This window comes from Phaenicophaeus curvirostris, chromosome 3 (assembly GCF_032191515.1).
Source record: "Phaenicophaeus curvirostris isolate KB17595 chromosome 3, BPBGC_Pcur_1.0, whole genome shotgun sequence".
Lineage (NCBI taxonomy): Eukaryota > Metazoa > Chordata > Aves > Cuculiformes > Cuculidae > Phaenicophaeus > Phaenicophaeus curvirostris.
Window position 1 is genome coordinate 29,794,599 of NC_091394.1, and position 26,891 is coordinate 29,821,489.

Below are 26,891 nucleotides of genomic sequence, written 5' to 3' on the forward strand. Positions count from 1 at the left end.
TACTGAAGTCTTCAGAAAAATAAGCTTTCCTATTTGGGCATGTAGAACTCATTGTGCTGTCCAGCTGCTGTAAGCAGGTTTCCTTCATTAGTGGTCACTGGAGCTGATGCATATGAACAATTTAAAGATGAGAAGGCTCATGTGCATCAGTCACTTGCTCATGATGACAATAAGGCTATCCAATAATAGATTTCATTACATATTGCCAAACCAATACCAGCGTGCATTTTTTTTTTGTCAGCCATCTATTAAGAAGGTAGAGTTTGGACATCTGTCATGCATAGACTAGCTGATATTTGCTAAGCTCACATACAGTAGTTATACAGATGACTCCCCATTTACCGTCATGAGAAACATCTCTAGGGATAGCTGCTTTTTTTTGTTTTCTTAATATGGTTCTTGATTTCAGCCATATGGGGAAAGATGTCTTTGATACAAAACTCTGGTCTAAATTGTGAGACCAGACATTTTTTAGAGTGTTCTCTTAGCTCATTTCACTTTCAAGGATAAATGTGGGTAATCCTCTAGCCCATCACCAAGATCTGTGTGATTAGCAAGTCAATTATCTGTCAACTGGTTTAGGGCTGCCCACATTCTTGCTTCGCTATTTTAATCATTAGCACTAGCACTATGAGCTGCAGTGAATCCTTGCATGTGACAGACTTATGCAAGAATTAAGCTTACGCTTGCATGTGTTGTGTGAATACATTTCATTCATTGACAGGAGATGACTTGCACAATTAGCACCATCAACAGGAACTCCTCAGCAGCATACCCAGTTTTAAAGGACTTGTGTTTGTGGTGTGACTGGCACCAGGTGGCAGCCCACCATGTCACTCTGAATGTTCATTGGCCCTGTGGACTGTCTTGACTTCCCACTCACTTGTGTGATAGAGTTGTCCGCTCTGACCTTTTATGTGTATTTTAGTTACTTGCAAGTGTTTGGTGTGGGACTGTCACAGTAGCTAACAAGAGTGAAGAGTTTTAATGCAGCTTAAGATAGGATCTGGAGCTGGCACGGAAGCAATCCTTGCAGGCTGTGAGCTGTAAGGTAAAGCTATGACTGCCCTGGATTACCCTACTGTTGGCCTGCTGCACTCTACTGTGTACTGTGAAAGCTGTCATTTACAGACTGCACGCAGTACATGTTACTAGTTTGAATTTCTAGGTGAAGAATTTTTTCAAGTGAATAAACTATGGACTTATAAAATCATTGATGTCTGGACTTGTACAGGTTTGAACCATATAATGTTTTGCAGTTGCAGGGAACCTTCAAATGTGGATGTAGTTTGCCTGGTACAGAACTATGGGTAGAAATGGGTAGAAAAGTAACCATGGGTAGAAAAGTAACCATTCTAGAATAATTCTCTGCAAAAATATTTGAACACTGAATACATTTGAATACATTACAAAGATTGTGTATATGGCTAGGTGAGAAGCAGTTTTCTAGTGCTAGGAGGTGTACCAGCAGTATTCAATGCTCCTTTGGCATGAACTGAAAAGAATACATCTTCAAAGTAATTCTTATTTCCATGCCTCTCTTTTAAATACTGCTCCCAATTTCCTTGACTTCCTAACTAGCAATTATTTATTAGAATAGACTGTAATTTATTTTTCCATTAATCAAAGCAAAAGAAGGTCTGACTTTAAGTTCAGTTTGGTTTGGATCCATTTGTGTATTTAAAAATAAAAAAGGTAATTGATGAGCTCGAATTCTCAACTTGTTCCTTAAAATGAAAGAAGTGCTGCCTTCAGCTCTTATGATCATGATTTCACAGGTGGAAAAAGACATCTTAGAAAAGCAAACCAAACTGAATAGTTTGAGAGCCTCTGTCAGAGTTAATCCAAATGCCTGTCGTCTTCTGTATGCAGTACAAAGAAAAGATATCAAAGCTGCTTTTGGCAAAGCGTGTGACTGTACTTTAAGGAAGACCTAACTTCCAGAGAATTGACATTGATCTTCTCTAGAAATCTTGGTTCAGTGGTTTGATTTCATGTCAGGAAGATATTGACTCTCATACCAAAGTATGTGCTAAACTCATTAGCTTATGTAGTTTGAGTGCAGCCAGTTAATCATAGTAGTGTAGCTTTTTATGGACAATGTTAAATGAATCAGTTTTAACAAGGCAACTTTAATGCTCACGTGCTAACATTTTTGTGAAAAATGCATGACCAGGAGTTAACACTAAAAGTGGAATCCTTGTGTTTGGTTATGTCCACAGTTGTTATGAAGTGTATGACAAAACAGTGTCAAGGGGAGTTTTGATGAGATGTGAATGTGGCTCACTCCAGACCATGCTTGTGGGTTGTTGTTTTTATTCCCTTTTTTTTTTTTACACTTGGAAATATGCTTACACTGTAAAATGCGATCTGATTGATATACAGCTATATTCAATGTCTGACATTGTGCTCATAATTTATGAGATATTTGAAATGTGAAATATTGTTTTGATCAGTTAAGTTTGCTGAGGTTGTTTACTGAGTGACTAAGGACTGGAGTGAGTTTTATCTTGGGGAAACAAAGCATGCTCTATATTTTAAAACTGTTTACTTTGAAACCTGAAATTACTGACACTTAGTGTAGAACACAAACTGCACTGATTTAGATGAGACAGCTAAAACACCATGCAGTTCCTCAGACCATCTGCAGTGCAGTCTGAAGGCACATGGATGTTTGCTTGCTGGTTGTGAGCTGCTGTTTGTGTGACTGATGAAAGTTAGATTGATGCCTAACTACTTACTGGATCCTGAATGAGTTGAATGTATGAGCGTTGCCACAGTTTGTACCCACTGTAGATGATGTAAAATGGTGGTTTAGTAAGATGATGCAATCTTTAGTTTTTACATGTGTTGAACTGGAAGTTATTTGAAGCATTCACAAATTGCAAGGAGTTTCTGATGTCTTTTGGCACCTCTGTGTTTCCTCTTTCTGGTCTGCCTGCTGTGACATGGTCTTAGGGTCCAAACAAGACTCAGCTGATGTTTTGTCCCATCGTGTTGCACAAGTCCTCTGGGGGAAAATAAAAAAATAGATGATGTATATACTGGCACTTACTTCCAGAAACTTATGCTTTCTGTATTGGGGGGAAAAAAAGAGTACTGTCTAAAGATTTGTGGTTTTCCTTTACCCATCTTTTACGAAGGTCTTTCATCACTGGAGTGATGCTTTTCATTCCCAATGAGAGAAGAAACAGACTTTGAATTTTCAATATGTGTCTACTCCAGAAAGTATCCATTTCTCCCAGGAATTTTAATTGCTTTATGAAGATGCTAATAAGATAGGTAATTAGTTGCCTTCTAGTTTTCATGCAGACCAGTTGCTATATATTTGTAGTTCATTGAATGTCCTCTATTTATCTTCTTTTGTAAGCTTTCCCAAGTGACCTACCCTCTGTTTTAGCTTCCAGAGCATAACAGAAACAGTATTTGTTGATCTGTGGCACTAACAGAGCGACCTTCTCTCTCCCTCTGTGCTGGTGCTGCTACTATCACTAGCTATGGCATTTGCATATTGATAGGATTTAGGTATTTGCTAAGCTCATATGTTCTACTGGTTACAGATAAGTAGGGGTGCCTGATGTGACAAAGATTAATCCAGAAACTCACTTCCAGTATTTCCTGGTTCTTTTTGGATATATCTTTTTAAGGCAATGTGTCATTTCCTTCAAACATGGAATTATACTGGTCAGCTGGCAAAACCAGTTGCATCTGAAGTCATCTGATGTTTTAAAACATTTCTGAATTTTAGGTTTGCTGGTTGGTTTTGTTCTTTTAATAGGACCTAATCATTGAAGAATATCTAACTTCATACATTTAATGTTTTATCCTAATGTGAGAAAAATTATTTAGGCTCATTACCCTAGAGAAACTGCTTGAAGTCTGTGCTCATTTAATACTTTTCTCTGGTTGTCAATGTTAGCCCAGTTTATTCTTTCTTCTTTTACTTATCTGTCCATGTTACCTGTCTTGTATGATTGTTCTGCCCCTCCTTATGCACTGTATTAAAACAATAGTTATTCTTGGCAAATAATTTTAAAGTCTGCATGCAAAGTGAGGTGAGCTTTTCAGTCTGTCCTTTTCTCAATGGAATAGAGGGCGTTGGTGGCAACTGGTTGCATTCTGAATGTTTAGTTTGTAAGAGATGCATGAATGTCACTGTTAGGACCACATGCCCAACAGTTATTTGTGATTTCTTATATAGAAGAGATGGCAGGCTAAAGATATAGGACATGAATATAATGGAGGAGAATGTTTACAGTGTAGTGAGTAGATGACTTCACAAGTTGGTACTTGTTTAGTTCATACTAGCAGTAAAGGAGCACTGAAGTTCTGAGCTACTGATCTTGAATTATCCAGGCTGAACTACCCAGAAAGCACGTGATCTGTCCCCCACCCTGTTCAGCTTTTTGAATAAGGTCAATGAAACATTGGAGACCATAGCTGACACTTACTAAATAAACAAAAATAAGAACTGAAATGGTTAATGACCACCTTTTTGCCACTGTCAAGAATTTCGTTTTTTTTCCCCAATAGAATACTAAATAAGGAGCTTCTTTTTTTAAACTTCTGTTGTCTAGAGCAAGCTTTGATAATATATGTTCTATTAAGACACTTCTTTTTTTCCTTTTCAATTTAGAATGACTTTTCCCATGGTGACTGCATGTCAAGTAATGAGACTAGTTTGCTAGAACAAACCACAGCACCTCATGATGGATTACCGATGGCTTCCCATAGACCTCAGCGAGAAGGTAAGTTGTCTGAGGATTCTTTTGAGAAACACTTGAAGGTAGGTTTTTTGAATGCTAAACTCCACCTAGAGTTATAGAAATATTGCATCTGTCTTGCTGTTCATCTGAATGAAAAACTGCAGCAATTAGTAAGTATAATAGCTTCTCTGCTGCCACCGTGGTCTTTTCCTTATTATAATAAGTTGTCATTCTCGTTAGGTGCTAACTAGTAGTGACTACATGCACAAAAATTGATTGCAAATGGGCTTCCTCCTGAATAATGAGGTGGGATTTAGGACAAAATAGGAACATTTAACACTCTTGTATTAACGATGTTTAGATTTTTGAAGCAAAACTAAACATGAAGATGCTGTGAAACAATGGACAGCTTTTGCTAATTGATTCAGTTGTATGTAATTAGTCTCAAAAAACTCAAACAAAGAAATAAAAAAACCACATTTTGAGAGGTTTTGTAGAAGCGGTAGTTTGGAGAAGCGAAAAGCTTTCCGTAAAAGTAAGTCGTCTTTTGGCTTTGCTGGGGAAATGAGAGCAAGGCTTCAGAGTGTAAACAAAACTCTTCTGTGCAAGTGCCAGCAGTTTCTTGTCTTTGAAGAAATAAGCATTATTGAAAACAGGTTTATTCTTACCCTTTGCTCTCCTTCAAGAAGAGCAAATCACTTGCCTACTCAAAATTAGTCTACAGTAACCTGCAGATAGTGAAAAGCTGGCAATCTGGGAAAACTATTGCTATTCTTTTTGTCATCATAAATGTCTTATTATCTCTCCTGTGGAGATTTAATTCCAGTTTGAAGGCAGGCAATGTGAGAGTTTTAATTCCTTGCAAAAAACACGGACAAAAATAGTGGCAGATTACAGACAATAAACCTATTTCAAATGCTTTTACACCATTGAAAGTGTTCATATTCACAAATTAGAAACACAAAACGGAGACTGTATTTAGCAATGTTCTTGAATTAAGTAATAGAAGCACAGGAAAGTTGAATAGTTGACTCTAGCAAAGAGCTTAAACTTTTCTTGTCATTCATATTATCTTAGTTTGAACTTACAGTGAAGGATCAGAATCATTTTGTGATACTTGCTAGGTAGGCGTGTGATAGAAAGAGTTCCCGCTACAAAAATGTCCTTGCTTGGTTAGGTGTAGCACTGATAATAAAACATTTTATTTATTCATAGCTGGGATGAATATGGGTTTTAGAAATCTTATAACTTATACTTACAATGGAAGCAATGTTGTGTATACATGCTTGACTTAATCTTCCTGAATGCATATGTTTTGTCCAAAATAGGTGTAGAGATGTAACACTCCTCATTGGCTAGTACGGCCAAAACTTTCTTCTTGGTCTAGCGAATATTTAAAACATGTTTGTGGAAACAGAATTTTAAAGCAGTCTATTGAAACTGTGGAACTAAAGCTGTGCAGCAACAACACTGTAATTACCTGTTGTATCATGCATTATGATTTAGTATGCAGCAGAAAGAAAAAGAAGTTAAGGAATCTGAAAAGACTACATTGTGTAGTAAAATTTTTTATACGTGAGGACAAATATATTTAGCATTGTTAAAATTCAGTAGTTTAAAATAAACACAACCTCGTTAGTAAAGAAGCTTGTCTGTGAATGTTAATGGTGTTAGTTTCCATAATAACATATGCTAAATGTATGCATTTAGTCAAATGTAATTTAAACCACTATTCTCAGTTGCAGTCATGGGAATCAACTTTGTAATTAATTTAGGAATATCAACTCAGCTGATGGTATCAATTTTAACATTAGTCCTTAAGAAACTTCACTGCACCAGGACTCATGTTTAGCCATAGTCCTTTTTCTAATAGTACTTCTATCTATACCAGACAGGTAGGAATTACGGTTGCTGAACACTCGTCTTTTCATGGTATATAGGTATATATGTTATTGTCTGGCATCCTTAGCTCATCTCAGATTTCTTTGCTTACAGTAATTAATCTTCATTAACTAATGAAAACAAACTGCTTGTCAAGCCCTCTAACTTCTAAGTAGGTGGTTACACCCAGCATACACCAGCAAACTCAGTCTTCGTCAGTCTTACTACTGAAAGAACACTATCGCTAGGTTTATATGCTGGCTTATTATTCCTTTATGGGAAACTACTATTGTTTAGGTTTTTTTAGAATTGGTGTGTTTGATGGGAATGGTACTTTAATTGTAACTTTTAACAAAATTCATTGAAGATGTTTAAGGTACGTGAAATGGTGATTAGCTAATCTCCGGAGAAGAATAAGCTTAGTAACGTACATTTGTAGGAGGTTGATTTTTCTTTTTTAATTGTTATGAGTAGTTACTAATATATCCCATGTAAACATGCAGTTGAAATGAAAACATTAGCTGGTATCACCACCCATATCCCCCCCAAAAAAAGAAAAAGTTTCAAAAGCATTGAAAGGAAGCATTAATGGCGTAGGGCTGGTTGAACTGTTTTTTAAATAATTTTTTTTACAGATAAAGATGTATTCATGCTTGTAAAGGAATAAAATTTTGCTTAATTCTTGGGCTTTTCAGTTTTTCTTCTGTGCTGGCCTATCTTACCTATATGAGAATTTTTATATAGACTATAACCTGAAAAATGTAACGTGCCCTCAAGAAAATCTCCAGACCCTCAAAGCTGTACTGTGCTGCTTCTTACTAAGTCACAGATAGAACTTGCCTCTTCCTGAGTAGATTAGACGAAGGGAAAAAGAACGTTGAAGTAACAAGTACTTTTGCAGTGCCTTTCTTTCTTTTCAGTTCAATTTGATGATACTCTTTGAAGTATGACTGTAGTAGCCTTCTGTTTCTCCTCTTCATTTTCTGTTTGCTAGCACTCATTTCTGTCTCCCTCAGGCCTTCCCCAAGTGTTTCTTTCCACCTAAGCGCCTTTTGGAAATGTGTTTCTTCTGCCTTAGTTTGCTGTCGTTACTACTTGGATGTTTCAGAAACACGGATGTGGAAGGCACTGTCACTGCCTTTTATCAGTGCTTGTTACTTACTGGATTAAAGATGCAGTTTGGCTTCCTTTCATTGTCTTTTTGCTTACAGTGGTTATATTGTTGTATTTGTGTGACTTTCAGTCTAAATAAGCTTTTGGATAATGCACAGATTCCCATGATCTGTAATGAAGGTGGTGTTGTCAGGCCAAAGAAGCATGTAGAGAACAAGGCTCCACCTGCCCCCTGCAGTTTGTTATAATAAAATAGCATCTAAGAAAGATCATGTATGTGTGAATCTGTAGAGAGTATACAGTGATTCTGGTGAGTGGCTACGCAAGTTGATATACAATAAGGTGTTTTTCTTTCAGCTGTACACATTGAAAAGATAACCCTGAAAGGAGTACCAAGAAAAAGGGCTGACAAACATTTGGAGTACACGTTCAAAGTAAGTGAATAACCTTCCGAATATTAAAGTAATTGTCTTCGTGATATATATACTGCAGATATATACGGTTTGTTTCAAATATCTGCTCAGAAGGTCATTTTGAATTACATTAGAGTCTTTGGAGAGTCTTGGAATTACCCTATAATTGTCCTGGATTCTGTGTGCAGATCAGGTGTTTTAAGTAATTGTGGGCATAAGGTGGGAAGGTGTGAAATACCAGCCATAGCTGAATGTGTGACATCACTTCAGGAAATTTGACAATTGCTAATTCGGGGTTAGCATTACAAACAATTCTAAATCTAGTTGATTGTTTGCTGAAGTGGCATAGGAGCTCAGTTCTTGTGTCTGCAATTAGATATTGCTTGGAGTTATATGGTCATTGTAGATCTCTTTCATGAATGTTTACTGTAAGAGGAGGGTTCCTGTGGCTTTTGACAAAACTGGAGTTGCTTTGCTTGTTAAGGTAAAACAAACAAGCTAAAAAAGAAGTCAGCTAACTTGAAGGCCAACCTACTGTATTCTTCATGTATTACAAGAGCCAGAGGCAACATATAAAGCAATTAGTGAGGGAATTTAAAAAGCCCAAAGCACTGCTTCTTACTACTTTGGAAAAGAGACTTTTGGTATTGAGCTCTGGTATTAAAGGCTGTAGGTGTTAAATAATAGCTGCTAAGGCTGTTGGTGGTGATGTTCTAATTGAATCAAAGTAGTAATTTTCTTAGCAGGGACTGACTAACATTATGAATCATTTGGCCAATAGATGCGAGTCTGGTGGTGTAACTAATTTGAACACAGAGTTAAATGTTATCTTTTTTTCCCCAAATAAAAGAATGTTTTAGATCAAACATTGTAACTGGCCGTTTGACATGAGCGCCCTGTGAAAAGGTGGACCTAAAAAAATGCTGATTTGAACTGGAAACTGATGTGTTGATCCCAAAATTTGATATTGCATTATTTTTCTCAAAATATGCATGTGAAGGTGCTGTTTTATTACTTGCATGTTGTGTCAGAGTGATAAGGTAATGACATTTTTTACAAGCATTTGCCAAAATGTTGTCTGATACTTGAGTAACTCTAGTAACTTGCAGTACTTTTTATGAATTATACCCTACAACAACTTCTTTATGACCATATAAGAGTCAAGAAGATAAAATTGTTTTAGAACTAATGGAAACAAAGAGAGATTTGGTTTTTTCCCTTTTTTGATTTGATTCAAGGTGATGGCAGCGAGAGCTCAATCCAGTATATCTGACCAACAGGCCTTTTCTCTGGTACCTGACTTTTGGCAGTGAATGATATCTGTTTGATACAGGTCTTGTAATTACAGAGCCTCCTGCCTGGCTTCTTTCCTAGTCAGTTAGTAATCTTCAGGGACTTGACCGCAGTAACCTGAATGTGTTCATACTCTAGCCACAAATAACATGAAGGTCATCTTAAAATGTACATGCAAGATTAGCAAAAGTCTTTAAAGAAGTTACACCAGTATCCCTGTTTTGCCTGGTATGTACTTAACTGCATGTGTTAACTCTTGCATTGAGATTGTCAGGTTTATGGAAATGTCAAGATCAGCTAACTGGCATGATATTTGGAAAAAGAAACTTTCCTCATTCTCTTTTCCTTCCTTACTAGGTGGTCTGGTCTGATCTTTCGGTAACATGTGTAACAAAAACACACCAGGAGCTTCAGGAATTCCTGCTAAAAGTAGGTATTGAAATACAAACATAGTGTTCACGCATTGAGTTTATAACTTCAGAAGTAGTCTAGAAGATCTGTAATTTCTGGAATGTAATTAGAGAAACAAAAGCATACAACTAGATTTTTGTACTTAACAATTGTATTAAACACTTAAATAGTATATTTTATGGTGGAGCTTTTTGACAGATAAAGAAACTGAGCAGAATGTTTGGGGAATTTCCAAGGAGGAGATAGTTGCTCATCTGAATTATTCTTAGTTTTAATTTAACTACTTAAAACTGCCAGATGAGTTCTTAGTACAAGCACTGCTCATTTGCTTATTGATGTCCCTGTTAGAATGACCTCAAGAGTATCATTTATTGGGATTAATCGGTGAGACAGATCCACGAGCATAATAGTTCTTAATTTTACTGCTGTATTCTTCACTAGAACAAAGATAGGCATACTCACTGTCACAAGGAGTTAAATCTGAGAAAATCGGAGCATAAAAAGTTCTTTGCGTGTAGGAAATTTGCCACGTATGTGGAAGGACTGACAAACTTGTAGTAACAAAGTTATCTCATTATCTGAAATGAAGTAAGCGCCTCCTTTTGAGTTTGTGTAACTCTGAATCTTTAGCTACAGAAGGAATTGAATTCCTTTTAATGAAACTTTTAAAGAAAAAAATGTATGGTTGTTGCTGGAGACAAATTCAGTCAGAGTCCCTCAATGGCACATATTAAAGCCAGAGGGGTCAGTTAAAAAAAGCTGTTTTCACCACTTCTTTCTAGTTTTATGTCTAATACGCTTCTGGTGCTACAGCACTGTACTAATCTAATACTAACTGCACCTGACTGTCTGGATTCCAAAAGTTCTTTTTATTTATTCAACTAAGCAATTATCTACATTAGACGTAGTGTCTCTCTATTAGTATCACTTCATTCAGTGAAATAATTACTTCGTGCTTTACTGTTGTACCATTAGCAGGATGCAATATCCAGCTGGCACTCTGGATTGGGTGTATTCCACATATGCAATAGGAAGATGCTACTCTAGTGTAAATTACTTAGTGCTTGATCGTAACTGATGGCAGATGTTAACCAGATCAGCGATAGCTTTTAACTTTAGGAAACGGCATTTTTGCGATAGTACTGTCCTTCTTATTGCCCCAGAATTAAGTGACTTTTAAAAATGTAAATTAACAAATTTGATCAGCTTTCATGTTCTTAAGTACATTATTATGGAAGTGGTAAATGGAATGGAAAAACCTTTGTTCTAGAGAATATTTTTCTTTTAAAAGAGATACGCTCTTTAGCAGCAGGTATTTTGCGTTCTCAATTAGAACATCAGAAGACCTCACTTTGTAATACTGGCATTGGACACAGTTATAATGAATTATCATAGGAATTTTCAGTGTTAAGAGCAACTGGAGGTGGTCTTGCTAGTGACTAGTCTCAGTATGGCCCACTGAAGTCTAGCGTAAAATACAACTTAAACGATCTCCTTTATACTCCTGTTTGTGTAAAATAATTTAATCTAGCTAAGTGGTAATTGCAGTATAGTGCATTCAGTCCTCCCTGAATGCACTATATAATTTTGTTACTTTCAGACCTACTTTCTGTGTGTGAAAAATTTAAAGACATAAATAAAAAAAGGCTGTAAATTACTCTTGAAAAGAACATAGTATTGGTAAATTTCTGAATGTAGTTCTTTCAAATAGAATTTTAAACCATCTTGCACCTGGATTTGATGGGAGGCTTTACAGTGAACTGTTCCTCTAGCAAATGTGAATTATGATGGTTTGTTGTACCTTTAGTCTGTAAATTACCTTACTCAAACAGGAACAATAGAGTTTCTTGTTGATACCAAAAGGTATGAAGACTGATGGTGAACAAATAACAGTCTTGAAAATGTCAACTACTTGTTTCTCAACATTAACCTTTTTCTCAGCTCCCAAAGGAACTGTCTTCTGAAGCTTTTGACAAGACTATTTTAAGAGCACTAAATCAGGGTTTTCAGAAGAGGGAAGAACGAAGGCACGCTGATCTTGAGCCCATTATCAGGTAAGTATTTTAGCAAATAACCTGAAATGCATCACCTGAAAAGTGATTGAAGTAAAACTATGTGATGTTTAGGGAGTGTGGAAATTCTACTGCCTAAACAACATTTACAAAGAAAATGGGAAGGCAGTGATGAAATAAATACTCTGAACTCCACCCCCAGCCCCCTCCCCACCCCCTAGCTTTCAACTGAAAATCTTATTGAACTATAATGGATTACTTCTTTAGAAGTAGTTACACAGTTATGAAAATATTTGTCCTGAGCAGCATTATATAGTGAAGATTGGTCATCTTACCTCTGTTACACAAAGGTATATTTAGAAACATTAAAAACAGTAACTCAAAGCGAATATATTCTATTTTTATGACAGCATAGAGTGACAGAACAGAATTTGGAAAAGAATAAACAGTAATAGTGAAGTACGTGTATAACATTAAATGTAGGTCATGTATTTGTAAGAAAATGGCCCATACCTCATAACCTGCAATGAGGCTGCTTGCTGGGATGTGGGACATGTTGCTTGCATGCTGTAACAGGGAACAGCAATGTGAATTTGGGTGGGCCTCCCTGTTCTTTTTGTTTGTTACAGCTCTCTTGTTACATTTGTTCTTTCCTGACAAGCTTGTTCAACCTTGTTCAAAAGAACTTAAATTTATCAGGCTAGGCCCTGTCTCTTGAGTTAGGGTGCTCATTGAAGAATAGGGTACTGCTTTTCAAGCCTCTGCTCAGAATATGCCACTGGTCCAAGCATATTAGATCTTTTGGGTTTGTCCTAATTACTTAGAAGATAGGGAGCTGCTCTGTGCCTCAACGTTCGTCTTCCCAATTTTCTTTTATTTTGATCTGTAGTATTATTTGTTTGTCTTTGTTGGCTTGATTGTGAAGCTGAAAACTACATCTCTGCAAATAACATTTGGCTAATAAACCTTGTGGTATCAAATGGATGAACTTGTTAAATAGAAGGTGACTGCAGAGAACATAGCTGTAATATAGGAAGGTTGTGAAGCCTCGCTGCACAGTAATTGGAAACTCAAGAGATTCAGAACGAGGATAACCTCTGATCATATCTGGCCCTGTTATAGTATGGAACTATTATTATAGATCGCAAGCAAAGTTGACTATACTGAAGTGTTAAGTGAATAATATCATGATTATACCATTACTGTATGCAAATTTCATTTGTTTACTGTGTTGGTTTAGCATAAACACGTATTTAGTTAGAGGTCCTGAATATATGCCCAGTTGCCAAAAATTGCTCTCCCCTACTTCCCCTCTGGAAAAAATAGAACTGAGTAGTGCTTTCTGGCAAGCAGGAACTGAAAACTCAGTATGGGATGTAAAAACAATTAATTCTGGGTTTATTTTCTTATTTGAAGCTAATAAAGTTGTCACTGACCTCTTGGGAACAGACTCAGACCAGTGCAGAGTAGAATTGGGAATCCCACCTTTTGCTCTTGGGGATAATAATGAAACTCAAATACTGACATTATAGGTGTATTTGACTTTGTATGTAACCAAATAAGTGTATTTAAGAAACGGGTGTGTTGTTTTGGGAAATTAAATGTTAAAATACAAAGTCCAGTGCTTTTTTGACTCAGATAAAACTCCTCTTCAATAAAACATTACGGCAGCTAAAATGTTGGAATTGGAATGGCTCAAAAGCACCTACCTTTTAAATTAAAAAAAAATTCATTGTACAAGTTTCTTGTGCCGGCTGTACTCTGACCTTACACTGGCACTGAACAGCAAAGCTCAACCGTAGCCTTTGACATTGTTTATACTGAACGTGCAAGTTGAAGTGTTTGGATTTACTAAGAACTACCTACTTCACTCTTAAATGCTACTGTAATGTATTTTTGTATTCTTTCTATGGAATGTTACTTACAGTTTAACCAACTCTAATTTATCTTTCAGGCAGCTATTTTCAAATACATCACAAGCTTTTCTGCAGAATCAGAGAGTATACAACTTCTTCCAATCAATTTCATCAGAATCTTTGCACACTCACAGTAAGAAATATCCTAATACTTGTATAGACTTTTATATACAAAAAGCTGTTTTTCCTTTATGCTTAATTATGTGTATATAATTATGTATTCATGTTACGTTGTATTCCACTGGTCATATTTGACTTCCTTCCCAATGAATAGTTGCTTCAGCAACTACTACTCCTGCTTTTGACAGTTGGAACGTGCTATGTATTATCAGCCTCTGTTCTTTTCTTTCTACTTTTCTCCTTGGTACCATCATGCTGTTAAAATAGGAATTATGAATTGAACATGTGAACAGTTTGGGACTTCTTCCTTTTAAGAAATCTTAAAATTTGGGAAAAAAGCTTGAGCTGACCCAAAAAAATCACATCTGTTTTTTATCAAAGATTCATTTTGGGTACATAGTACATGAAAAGTGGGGTGGCCTCAATTTCAGAACATTACAGAATCTTGTTCAGGGCATTTGCGTTGCAGAGATTTCCTTGGTGGACCTCTTACCTACTTGTGTAATAAAACGTGTTTGTGCAACCTCAGACTAGCTCGTCTGTAAGGGTGCTTTAGAATGTGGGCATGCAGTCTTTGCTCCTGTTGAATCTTTTAGTCATTCAGTGCGTGTTATACCCTGTGACAGTTAAGGCACTGACTGTGAGGCTATTGCCTCGGAACTCGCAGAAGATCTTGGGAATTGATTGAGTTTCAAACAGGCTGCTTGCGAGTGCTTGGAAGGAAATAGAGAAATGACAACTGACTTTAATTTGAAATTGTGTGTGTGATCAGATAGAGGCCTTCTGATTAAGGGAGAGGCTGTAGGTCATTTTGTGATTTCTTTTGTTTGTTTGGTTTTAGTAATACTTGGGACATTCTTACATGGCAGTTTCATGAAAAAGTTACGGTATTGAGATCCCAGATGGTTGTGAAACTGGCTGGAATTTACTGCTGTGAAAATTCTGACAACTCTGTTGTACTGCAAGGCTGCATGGGGAGGGAAGTGTTTATAAAGTCCAGAGATATTGATGTTAATAACAGGCATGCTGCACAGGGTTAGCATATTTTAGTCTGTAGACTACATCTAAGCGGGAAAAGCTTGGAAATGCATTGTTTTACATGATTGTAATTTGAAAAAGGCTGAAAAAGAATCAGTGCTGAGTTCCATCGAGCTAGGCTCGACTGTGTTAGTGCAGGGCAGAAATTATCTGTGGGGTAGGTAGATTAGAAGGGTAAAATGGACAAATTTCAGTTCTGCAGGAAGTCTTGCAGATTATACTGTAATCATGAATGGGAGATAATTTGTATAATAATAATTTGGTACATGAAGTTTCATGAGGATTTGTTAGATCTAGAATGCAGGACAGATAAGATGAGGAACAGATAGGATGAGATGTTTAGCCAGATAGGATGAGGTGTTTACCCAAGAGGAGGAAAAACTCCAAACTTCAAAGACCAAACAGCCATAATGTGAAGAGGATGATCTGTTCTCTGTGGTGGATAAGACAGAAAGCACTGTACTTAACTTGCTGTGGGGGAGGTTAGGTCTAGAGGCAGACAAGAATTTGGTAATAAACTGACAAATCCAAAGCAGTGAGACAGGCCTGAGATGAAGGCAGAACAACAAGTCAATAGGTCAGAATTAAGAACAGGATCAGCAAGGTATGTGGCCAGGTACGGTCATGGCTGCAGCGCAATCTGTGCAAGGACCCGAGTTCAAATGTGACTCCCAAGCCAAAGGATGGAGGCCCTGGATGAGGAGACTCTCAGTTCTTTTCCCAGCAGTCTCACCCAGAATTGCAAAACTGTACTGTATTAGACTGGATCTTGAGCACAGGCAGGTAAAACCCGTGGGAGGGCAAGGATAGAGGTTGCAGAGCCATTGGTGTGGTTCAGGGCCCTGCCATTGAGTTCAATATAAAGAAAAAGTTTGATAAAGACAAATACTGCAATAAATTTAAGCATAATTGTTTTCCTTTTGAGAAAAGGGACTGGATGACTTGTCTAGAGTAACTCACAATCACATTTCCTATGGAGCAGGCTAATAGCAATATTAAAAGTTAGTCACCCTGCTTAGTGCCAAAATCACCACAGTTAAGCAGATAGTGAATTTTTTATTGATGGCCTCTGTTTTTCTCGGCTTCTTGTTTGGGTTCCCTGAAGTCTTGATAGTAGTTGCAATTGCAGTTTAGCCCATGGTGGCATATTTTGAATGTGATGATAGTGTCCGGAGAGTAGGAGGAAGTGTATCTTCACGAAAAATGTCAGTATAGTTCTCAAATTGCACGTGCAGAATTAATAGATGGCAAAGCAGTTGTAGCTTAAGTTGGTCTTTAGTTTCTGTTTAGAGTTGGCAATAAAAATACCTCTTCATGGAAGTAGAAAAATATTCATTCTGAAGGACTTGAGTGTTTTACATATGTTTTTAGTAAAACTATTTGGAAATAAATTCAGTGTTCAGTGAGGGGTCTCCATACCTTAAGTAATAGTTGGTGTCTCACACTGAATAATATATTCAGTAAGTGTAATTATGCCACCATGGTTCCATTGCAGAGAAAATCCTGGTTCATAACATTAGTTATTTTAGACAGTTGGAGTAGACGTTTGATTCCAACAGACTTTATTAGAGCATGATTTCTGGGGGCTTAATATGTTCAATGAAGACAATATTCAGAAGCGTCTTCCTATCAATGTTTCAGGCTCCTAAGCAACAGCTTATGGATGGACTAACTTGGAAGTTTTTGAGCGGGAAAGAGTAGACTAATATAGTTAGATCCATTACCAAACTTAGTCCTTTTTTAGTGCATGGCAGTGGTATTTTTGTAACAAAACTGTAAATCTTACTGCCCCTACTTTTTCCTCTCCCATCTGACATAAATTGGCAAAAATTGTGCATGAAATCTGTGTTAAAGACACTAGAAGACATTAGCCCAAATTAGGTCTCCTTTGGCAAGTGGATGATTTGACAATGGAGGAGTGTAGCTTGTTGCAGAAGGATTCTAGTAACTGTTACTGGTCTCCTCCTATTTTCTGCTGTAACACAGAAAAGATTATTAAAAAATCTGAACTGCACAATAGTAGAAATATTTCTAATTCTATAATTACAATATCAGCCTTTTTAAAATTGTACCATAGCTTTGAAATTGTTTTGTACGCTCTTTTCTTCAAAGTAAAAGTGTCTCCATAGAGCCTTTGCTCCTGGAGATGTCCTGCTTTGAAGGACATAGTGTGCAGATTACTGCTACATGCACATCAGTAAGTTCAGTCTTCCATTTCCCTAGCTTCCATTTTAGTGCAAGCATTCAGGAACTGTCTAGTTGTTCAAGATGTATAAAGTTACTACGTGAACTTTATTCTCTGCAGGTAACTTACAACCCTCTTTGAAGACGGTTAAGGCACCAGAACACTTCAAGGAGGACAGTTCAGAAGCTTCAAGTCAGGAGGAAGGTAGTTGTGTACTCAAAGGTGGTTCTCCTCTGAGAAATTTTACCACGCTCAGTTTTTGAAATCATGCAGTTGACTGATTTCTTCGTTGGTACAAAGCTGACAGATTTGAATGAAATGTGCTATGTAAATGGAGAATTTTTTTATCCTGTCAGCACTTTACTTAGGGGGTTGCAATATAATCCAAGGACTGAGAGTGTTCTTAGCTCAGAGGCAGTTCACGTCTGTGTTGAGCAACCAGGAAGATTCACTTTGCAGTTGACTTGAGCAGAGATTGATTGTAGCTTTTCATGTCTTTACCTGTTTTTCAGTTACCAGGGTTAGAGGTTGAGTGCAGCATTTCAAGATTTTTGCATAAAATGTGCCAATTTTGTTTAACATTTAGTTCAAGTTTTCCTTTTCTTGTTCTTAACCTATGCTGCTTTTATACTCTGGACTGTTAATTAGGACTCTAACTTTTTGGGATTGTAGTGGACATTGATTACAGTCTGAAAGCTATTGATTACAGTCTGAAAAGAGTTCGTATTTAGAAGCAGCAGCCTAGTGGCTGGTTAGTAATTTCATTTTTAAAGGAGTGGCAAGACCATTTTGATTTGTTTTCAGTAGCAAGCAAGTATAAGCTTCTGGTAAGTGGAACAGATGAGAAATGGGGCTGATAGGTGAACATGGACCACCAAACACTTACAGTAGTTTTCACAGAATGACACCAGTCTTATCATATTACACATTGAGAAGCTTGCAGTTGATCTTACGTGCAATCAGTCATCCATATATGCGATACAGAAAGTTTTTTCTTAAAAAAAAATCATTACCATATTTTTCTTTAAAGCTCAGAACACACTAATTTAGAAAACCTGGACTATTTTTTAGGAATTGCTCAGATGGTATTTTATATAGTGTCCTTAAAAAGAAAAATCTATTCATGAGGTGAAACTACAAATGAATTTCAGAGCACTCTTGCTGCCATTTTAGTGAAGTGCTACCAAAAGTTTAAAAACTGACTTTTTTTTCCCCCAAAAAATCATAATTCGGACTTACCTGTGGCATTGAGGGGAGTTCAGGCAAAATGATGGCTACCAAGAGGGCCAAGTCCATCAACAGTTGGAATCAAGAAAAAGTTGCTGTTGCTGTTAACATTTTAACCGTTGCATTAAAGAAGAGGGTAGACAGTATCTCTAAAGTTCTTGTTTGAGGCAGTATCTCTTCTTAGGTCAAATGTAAATTTTTTAATTGCATAGTGAATTTTAGGTTTGGAGTGCAATAATTCTGTATGAAATTTGTCTTATTTCACTATTCAGAATGTGGGACATAGTTTTGAGATTAATTTTAGCAGTTCATAAAAAATTACAAATTCTGTACTTTGCTGATTGAATCTTTTCTTCTCTCCATCCATTCATACTGGGTGATATTTAGTCACACATAAACATAAACAGTTGTTATAGTCTTCATTTTTCTGTTTCATTCTTCTGTGAAATGGAAGGTAGGGAGTCTCAGTTACACTGTCTATACAACTTGATCTGTCCTCTGTGTAACAACTGTTAATTTCAGCACTGTAAATTAAGACTAGCGTATTTAACAAGATATCTTCTGCTGTGTGTCTTATAGGGATGGAAACAAGAATTTGTTGGGTTGGTTGAAAAGAGGAAATTAGAATTGCTGTTGGAATTATGTTTTGTTTATTTTTTTCCAGATGTAGTGCAACACACAGCAGTTCACAAGAAACATAATGGAAAAAGTCCTGTTGCCAAGTAGGTACTGGGATGTAATGTGGCCACATTACATTTCTGAACTTCATTTGTTAGTGCTTTGACAGTATGTTTCCTTCTAGATTGAATCTTGCTTATGGGGTTTTTCATTGGTTGGGGTGGGGTGCTCGTTTAATTTTTTGTTGCTTGAGAGGGCATTGTTAACTTAATCTGTATTAGAAAAATACTTCAAAAGATCCTATTTCTAAGTCTATAGGTCTAGGAACACTCTCTCAAATTTTGTGAATCTTCACTACTTGAGTTGATGTTTTGCTTTGTGTTTATAAGCTGAGTAACGTAAATTTGTATTGCATATATTTTTCCCATGTGCCCCCCAGACCTCCCCATATGTTTACTGAAAATTTCCAGTGCTGTTGATGTTAAGCTTTTCATTAGTAGCTTCAAGTATGACTTTGCAGGAGAAGGTAGTCTGTTCTTTCCCATGCTTAGTAGCAAAGCCATGTATACCTTGCTGGTTTATGTCCATTCTAAGTGGAAGCACTTCTTAGCCATATTAAATTAGTTTATATATGCTTTCAGATATATTACATATGTAATGTGAATTCAGCCATTAATGTATTTTGATCAGCAACTTCAGAGATCTTTGCTCATGGTTGTGCAATACTTCAGCTATGCTAAGAGAGAAAAAATAGATCGAAAATTTATTGTGGTTTTGCAGTTGGGTTTTGTGTTGTTTTATCTGTAAGATGTATTTGTCTTGAGGAGGCGGAGGAGGAATTAACTGGAATTACAGTAGTTACAATGTAAACATAGCACAAAACAACACTGGGTAAGATTCACAGTTCTTTAACAGGCAAGATTCTTGTGAAATTATCAACTGGAAGACTTGGTGATTTGCTTCTGGTTTGTGTTTTAATCCTCCTACTTACTCACAACTAACATTTCTCCAGTAGAATGTCATCTTGACAAGATCTCTGATTATGTCAGTGGATACAGCCTTCTGTGAAGTCATAAGAGGGGGATCCAAACTTGCTAACATACAGTTACTGGAAATTGCATTTTATTCATTGTGTAGTAAAGTACACTAAAGCTAACTGTATCTGTCTTTCAGGTAGGAAAGACAGGGACAGACCTTTCCAAACGTCCATGATAGAAACTACTTTTGCTAACTTGTTATTTTCTGGGGAAAATGTGTTTCCTACTTGACTGCTAGAGCTCTGTTAGTCCTCTGTTGTTTGAGTTATGTATCTGTCTTCTTAAAATACGTGCCTGCTATTTTTGGGTTCTAAAGAAATGGCACTGAAGGAAAATTTTCTCTCCTCAATATACATAAAAGTTTGAAGTCAAGAGCAGTTCATCTCAAATAGCATTGGTATATTTCAGGAAAAATCTACTTTTCTATTCAGTATGGCAGCTTTACTCTTGAAAAGGTGCAAAAAAACTTACCTGTAGGAATGAGATGTGACATACAAAATAAAAAATTCAGTAGTATTGCAGCTTTACATGAAATGAGTGCAAATTTGGCAGCTGATTAACTTAATGCCATTTGGCAGAAGTTTTTAAAGTGACCTTGCTTATATCTCTACAGTTATGAGCTCATGTCTGTGTTTTGGGACCTTCTTGAGTTCTCACTGTTTTAATATTCTGTTGTACATAATTTAAGTGGTTTGAGCATCTATTTCCAGAGGTATTTGGTAAGTAGCTGCTGGAACCTTAGCAAGTCTTTGGAGTGAACTAGATTTCTGCCATCATGGGAGCTGAATAACATTTTATATGCTATAACCTTCATAAGGCAGCTTGTCAACAGCCTTGAATTAAAAGGCACTTTCAATTATCAGCATAGTATCTTGATAAGAATTCAGAAGCGTTAACCCCTTCTTTTTTTTTTTGGCATCCAGTCAGTAGGAGGGCATGGTTTTGGGTGGTAGATGAAAAGTTTACTGGCCTGCGTGCCCTACTGACTCTGTCACAACCCTCACTTTTTCAGCAATCTTTGTTGACCAGTGCTCTCAGATCTAGTTAAATAACTGCTTCTAACTGGCTGCTGTTTAGGGAAGCTTTAGTGGAAGGCATTGTACACTCCAAGTAAGTGCCAAATGCCACTCCCCTTTCCCAGCACTACTCAAAACTAGCAATCCTGAAGGTAAAGCAAGATGGCCATTTTGAAATTCAAACACATACAGTTGCAGTATGATCTGTAAGTAGCCACGTGCTGCTTTCTGAAAGAGGGATTACAAAGTAATTCCAGCTTTGTCATTAAGGATAAGGAAGAAACAAGATGAATTCAGAATACATTTCTATCTGGAAAATTTCCCCACATCTGGTATGAAAAGAAGCAAAAAGACTTTGTGTGCAGAAATATCCATGGAAACTCTTCTGTCAAATACCGTGTTCCGCAAATACTGTTGTTCTGAATTCTGCTTCAAATTTTAGTAGACAAATGAAACTCCAGTTATGTTCAGATCATTAGTATATAACTTTAGAGCACTAGAACTCCTGTAACATACATCTTTCAAATCTCTCAACAATTCTAGGGTTTTCTGAAAGCAAACTAACATAGTTTCCCAACGTGATGCAAAAATGCTCATGTTGGTAGCAAAGCCTGCAAGTTTTTTCACATCATTTATTTTTTTTCCTTTCAGCAGCACTAGCAGTGCAAAAAGTTCTTCACTGGATAGCCTTAACATACAGCACTCTGAGCAAAACGGGGTAATGGACTGGAGAAGAAAAAGCTGCATTGTCCAGCAGCACCCAGAGCACTGTACTGACCTACTTGACCAGGTGTGTTGCTGTTTTCTCTTTAAAGCAATATTCTGAGACATTTGACTGTGCTAGACATTATTAGATTTAGCTTTAAAATATCAAGAGCGCTACTAAAATTGTACAAATAAGTGTCAAAGTTCACGTTGCTATTGACTTAGCTTGATTAGATCCCATATAGTTCTTAGACTTACCACTGTCTCATAAAGTTGTTCTGTGTATGAATTTGTAAATAAAATTTCCCAGTAAGGTTTAAGTAATCGAAGGAGTCTAATGTTCATTTATAATCAGACACTTTTCCCATTATTGTAACTTATTGTCATTGGAGAGAATTTCAGAATGCCTGGGGAATTTCTGTTATTGCAAGAAACAAACCAGAGGCTGTATTAGTAACAAAGCTGTATTAATACTGCAGTAGAGAAAAAGTGTTAAATATATTCTTTCTATCTTACTTGCATTATCTAAGTAACTTTCGTATTAATCTTTGTAGAGAAAATTAATAGCTAGATGCATTTACACTTTTTGAGACTTCAGTGGTCAATTTTGATGTGAGTATAGTTGAGAAGATTTATAAATAAAATCATCAGCTGAAATTGGGGGGGAGGAAGGCTGCTCACTGCTTACATCTGAAAAACTTTGAATGTTAGAATTGCTTAATATTAATCTTGTTCTACATGCACTATTTGGCAGTTTATTATGCGGGGAATAACAAGTAAACAAAACCAGTTTCATTTTTACACAAAGCAGAGTAATGAATTGAGATTTCCTTCTAAAGATGAAATGGTAGACTGTATCAAATCTTGAAATATCACAAGCTTGAGGCAAGAAAATTTCATATACCAGAGCAGAGAAGCTACTTCCTATTCAAAGTATGGCCAAATATAGTGTATTTGTACAGAGATGATTTCTAGGTTTTCATAAATGTTGCTTCTTTGCCAAACATGAGATACTACTAGCAGCTAGCAATAGAATACTTGGAGTTATGCAGATGCTTTGTTTTTTTCTTATGTGCTTCTAGGCTATGTCCTAGAATTCAGTTTTAAGACTGGGTACCTGCTTTGTCATTATGTCAATATAATTTGCCACACACGTACTTCCAACCCTCCAGCCATCAAATAAGTCGATAAATTTGGTAGCCCCTTTAAAGCTCATGATTAGCATTTTCAGTGGGTATGTGATGAAATACAATTGGTTTTATCCTCAAGAGGAAAGACAGCATGCAAACATAAATTTGATATCTCCAGAATATTTACAATTAGTAATTTGCTGAGTGTTTTGCTAATAACATCATAAACGCAAGACAAGACGCATTATTCTAAAGGCCTGGATGCACTGTACTCTTTGTATGATTATATCACCTGTGAGCACACTAGTCCTGGACATCCAGACCTTTCAGGCTAGAAACGGTTTTTTTGCAGTCTTGTGATACCAATTCTGTTGTTTGACTGGCATCTTTGTATTTTCTGTCTAGCATACAGGGGAAAAACGAAGTCTGTCTACAGTAAGCAAGAAGAAAGGAAAGCCACACCTGGAAAAGTAGGTTTCTGATGTAATGCAGGAACGAAATGTAATGCATTCACTCTGATAAACAGAGTCTACAGTCAATTTAAGTGCTTTGTTTTGCTATTGTGGAACAAAAGCTGGCATAGTGTGAGGCCAGTGTACATAAAAATCCTTACTTCGTCTTCTGAAAAGTAGTAACTTGAAATATACAGTGTAATTGTATGCATTCATTTTTCAAAGTATCAGTTGTCATTCAGCAAAAATGTGAAGGAGCAGAAGGAGGTTTTTAACCAATACTGGTTTACCTTTTTCCTTTAATATTTATTTGCAAGTTAAACGGTGTAAAGCTGTCTAGAGAACACTGGTAATCAAATAAGGATTGACAGCTGCCTTTAACGTTATGCGGAGGGTGGTAACTTGCTGAAATGTTTTATTGAAGATAATTTGCACATCAGAGGGCTCCAGAACTTCCTGTGGCCTACATAATCCCTCACTGAGGAAGTGAAAACACTTCCACTCTTAAGTAATTCTGTCTGCTTCCAAGATGCCTTGCTGTCATTTTGTTACTCTCTAGTCAAATGCCAGTCTGGTATAGGACTGCGTTACACACATCAGCTTTCAAAGCTGACTTTAGATTCAGCTGCAGCATTGCTTTTTTTGTGTGTTTTCATTTTTAAGTCTTTATTCATAGTGTTAAATAACACTACGTGCAGTTCAGTTTCTGGTAGATTGCACTAACAGCCTTTACCTATTTATTAATTGTTGTTATAAGGATTAAATATATATTTCTGGCCTGGAGTCACTGCCTTTGTTTACAGTGGTATTATATGTTCATTCATGGTTTGTTATTTGTGCCCATGCATTTTGAACACAAAACTGCAAAAATTATTTACACAGGGAGAAAGCAAAGAAAACCGACTGCCGATTGAATAACAGGACTAACGGTGTTAGAGTTGCAACATCACAGCACATCCGTACAGGGACAGCAAAAGGTAATGCATTTTTTCCCAAGCTATTCGTAAGAAACAGAATTTCCAGCCTTGCTGATATATTCGTTGTTCTGCAGTAGAGGGGGAATCACGAATCTGAAATGTGGTTTGGTGCAAGTCAGCATGCTGGCTGTCTAATCTGTGCTTCGACTTACTGTATAGAAAATGCCTGGTCTTCTGTATGCAGTTGCTCAGAGTATGTCTCTTTTCATGCATAACTGGAAGAATCCTAGTGATATGTCTGTAATCTGAGTAATCTAACAAAATCCAGTGTCTAGGCCAAGACTTGTGTACATCAGTTATAAGGCAAAATTATATTTGTGCTTCTTTAGTAAACTGAGTTTCCAAGCTTCAGTACAGATTTCTGAAGGGATGTGTTACCCTTCGACTTTGCCATCTTGATGTTTTCTAAGTTCCCAGTATCAGTTGCAGCCTTGCTTCTCTTTTACTCAGTTCTTGTGACAGAAACTTGACAAATAGTTTGCCTTTTTCTGCGTCACCTTACTGCCATAAGTGTTAAAAGGACTCTTACAAAGTGCCTTGTCTTGCTGTTGCTGCCAGTTGGGGTAGAATCTTTATTAAGGTTTCTTTTTTCTCACCTTTTCTCACCTTTGAGAGTTCCAGGTGGAACCAGTTCTGAATTATTGTCACATGTTTTATGGCCAGTTTCTGTTACCTTCTACTAATTGTGTTTGACTAAAACTTTAAGAATTCGCAGTTCACAAGCTTAGCAAAACCAGGCAATTTTAGCTAGGAGCTATACAAGCAGAAAACATGCTCTGCAGGACAGCTTTGCCGCATAAATTTCTGATAGATTATTGTTCTTGTCAAGCAAAACACACTGAGCTTTCATGAACTGATGATTATCTCCCAAGTGACAGGTAATAGGACAAGGGGGAATGGCCTCAAGCTGCACCAGGGGAGGTTCAGGTTGGATGTTAGGAAAAGATTTTTCACTGAAAGGATCATCAGGCACTGGAACAGGTTGCCCAGGGAGGTGGTTGAGTCACCATCACTAGAGGTATTTAAAAGACGGACAGATGAGGTACTTAAGGATATTGTTTAGTGGCAGATAGGAATGGTTGGACTTGATGATCTCAGTTTTTTTTCCAACCTGGTGATTTTAGTATTGAAGAGGTGACGCAATTTTGTGTTACTTAGTGCAAAGCTAAATTAGGAATGCTTTGCCATAAGAGTTCTGTCTGTTCCCTACCCACTACTCCATGGATGTGAAACTGATACTGTGTCTGATATTGTTAGCTAGTTAAAGGCCGCTTCAAGAAGAAACTGCAACCCACAGAGGCTGGAAGCAATTAAGACCTACTCAGAGATGAGCTGTCTACCTGCACGTTTGTGTACTAACATCAAAATGGTTTTTTGAGATACCCTATTGGAGACATAGTCTAAAGAAAAAGAATTAATGCTGCAGTCTGAGTCTCTGTCCGGGTTTGGTTTGAAACACTGTTTTGAGTCAGTCAACTCTTGACTGTGTCATGTTTTCTTCCATTTTTTCCTCCCTATTTTTGTTTTTCAGACAGTTACACTTGTTAGTTACAGCTGTAAGTTTGAATCATAGAGTCACCATATTGGGAAAGACCTCTTGGATCATCGAGTCCAACCATTCCTGTCTGCCACTAAACCTTGTCCCTGAGCACCTCGTCTACCCGTCTTCTAAACGCCTCCAGGGATGGTGACTCAACCACCTCCCTGGGCAGCTTGTTCCAGTGCCCAATGACCCTTCCTGTGAAAATTTTCTTTCTGATATGTAGTCTGAACCTCCCCTGGTGCAGCTTGAGGCCATTGCCCCTTGTCCTGTCCCCTGCCACTTGGGAGAAGAGGCCAGCTCCCTCCTCTCCACAACCTCCTTTCAGGTAGTTATAGAGACCAATAAGGCCTCCCCTCAGCCTCCTCTTCTCCAGGCTAAATAACCCCAGCTCCCTCAGCTGCTCCTGGTAAGATATGTTCTCCAGTCCACTCACCAGCTTCGTTGCTCTTCTCTGGACTCGCTGGAATTTCCTCCTCCAAGCTAGTGTCTGGCTACATTCTGAGACAAGCTGCATCTGTCTTGCTCCTTTACCTCTGAGGCTGAAATTGAAAGCCAGACCATACTACTTCACATCTAAACCGACTCTGACAGCTGGTTTCCTGCAAATGAGTTTCCAATGATCCCATTCAGAATTTAGAAAACAATATTACATTTGTTTTTAGTTGACTACTTTTCCTTTAGACAGGTTTTCTTGATACAGTTTGCTTTAAAAAAAAAAAATAAAGTGAAAATGTTATTATTTCCATGTTACCTGCTGAGTTTGCTTTCTGCCTTTGCTGATGTGACCAAGGAGCATTGCAGCTCTTTGGGAATGCTTTGATCACTACCATTTAGAGGAAATTATTATTGTACTTTAGTACAGTTTGGTATAAGCATCAAAAAACTTAAGAGTAATTATTCTTTTCACTGCTCTGCATAAATATCAATTTTCGGTGTCACCTCCTTTAACACCAAGGGTTCAGTCATGGTAGATGTAGGGACAAGACTAGTCCTGAATGCTGGGAGTGGGGATATTAGGAATACAGGCGACAGATGGAAGTGGGAACAAACAAAATCTCAGCTAGCGTGTGATGTGAGCAAACCAAAATAACTTTACTT

General features: G+C 37.2%; 1 protein-coding gene across 4 annotated transcripts in view; it reads left to right on the forward strand.

Moving 5' to 3' along the window:
- The window catches only part of ZCCHC2 (zinc finger CCHC-type containing 2), a 41,596-nt gene that overhangs the window by 9,298 nt on the left and 5,407 nt on the right, over positions 1–26,891 (forward strand). The window contains exons 2-11 of one of the 4 annotated variants that reach the window (XM_069853542.1): positions 4,637–4,748; positions 8,058–8,134; positions 9,764–9,835; positions 11,759–11,871; positions 13,784–13,878; positions 17,209–17,292; positions 18,980–19,037; positions 21,641–21,776; positions 23,227–23,291; positions 24,156–24,250. In XM_069853542.1, the coding sequence (XP_069709643.1) occupies positions 4,637–4,748; positions 8,058–8,134; positions 9,764–9,835; positions 11,759–11,871; positions 13,784–13,878; positions 17,209–17,292; positions 18,980–19,037; positions 21,641–21,776; positions 23,227–23,291; positions 24,156–24,250 (907 nt within the window). Of the gene's footprint in view, positions 1–4,636; positions 4,749–8,057; positions 8,135–9,763; positions 9,836–11,758; positions 11,872–13,783; positions 13,879–17,208; positions 17,293–18,979; positions 19,038–21,637; positions 21,777–23,226; positions 23,292–24,155; positions 24,251–26,891 lie in introns of all 4 variants that reach the window. The other 3 variants (XM_069853541.1, XM_069853543.1, XM_069853544.1) reach the window with 3 other exon arrangements.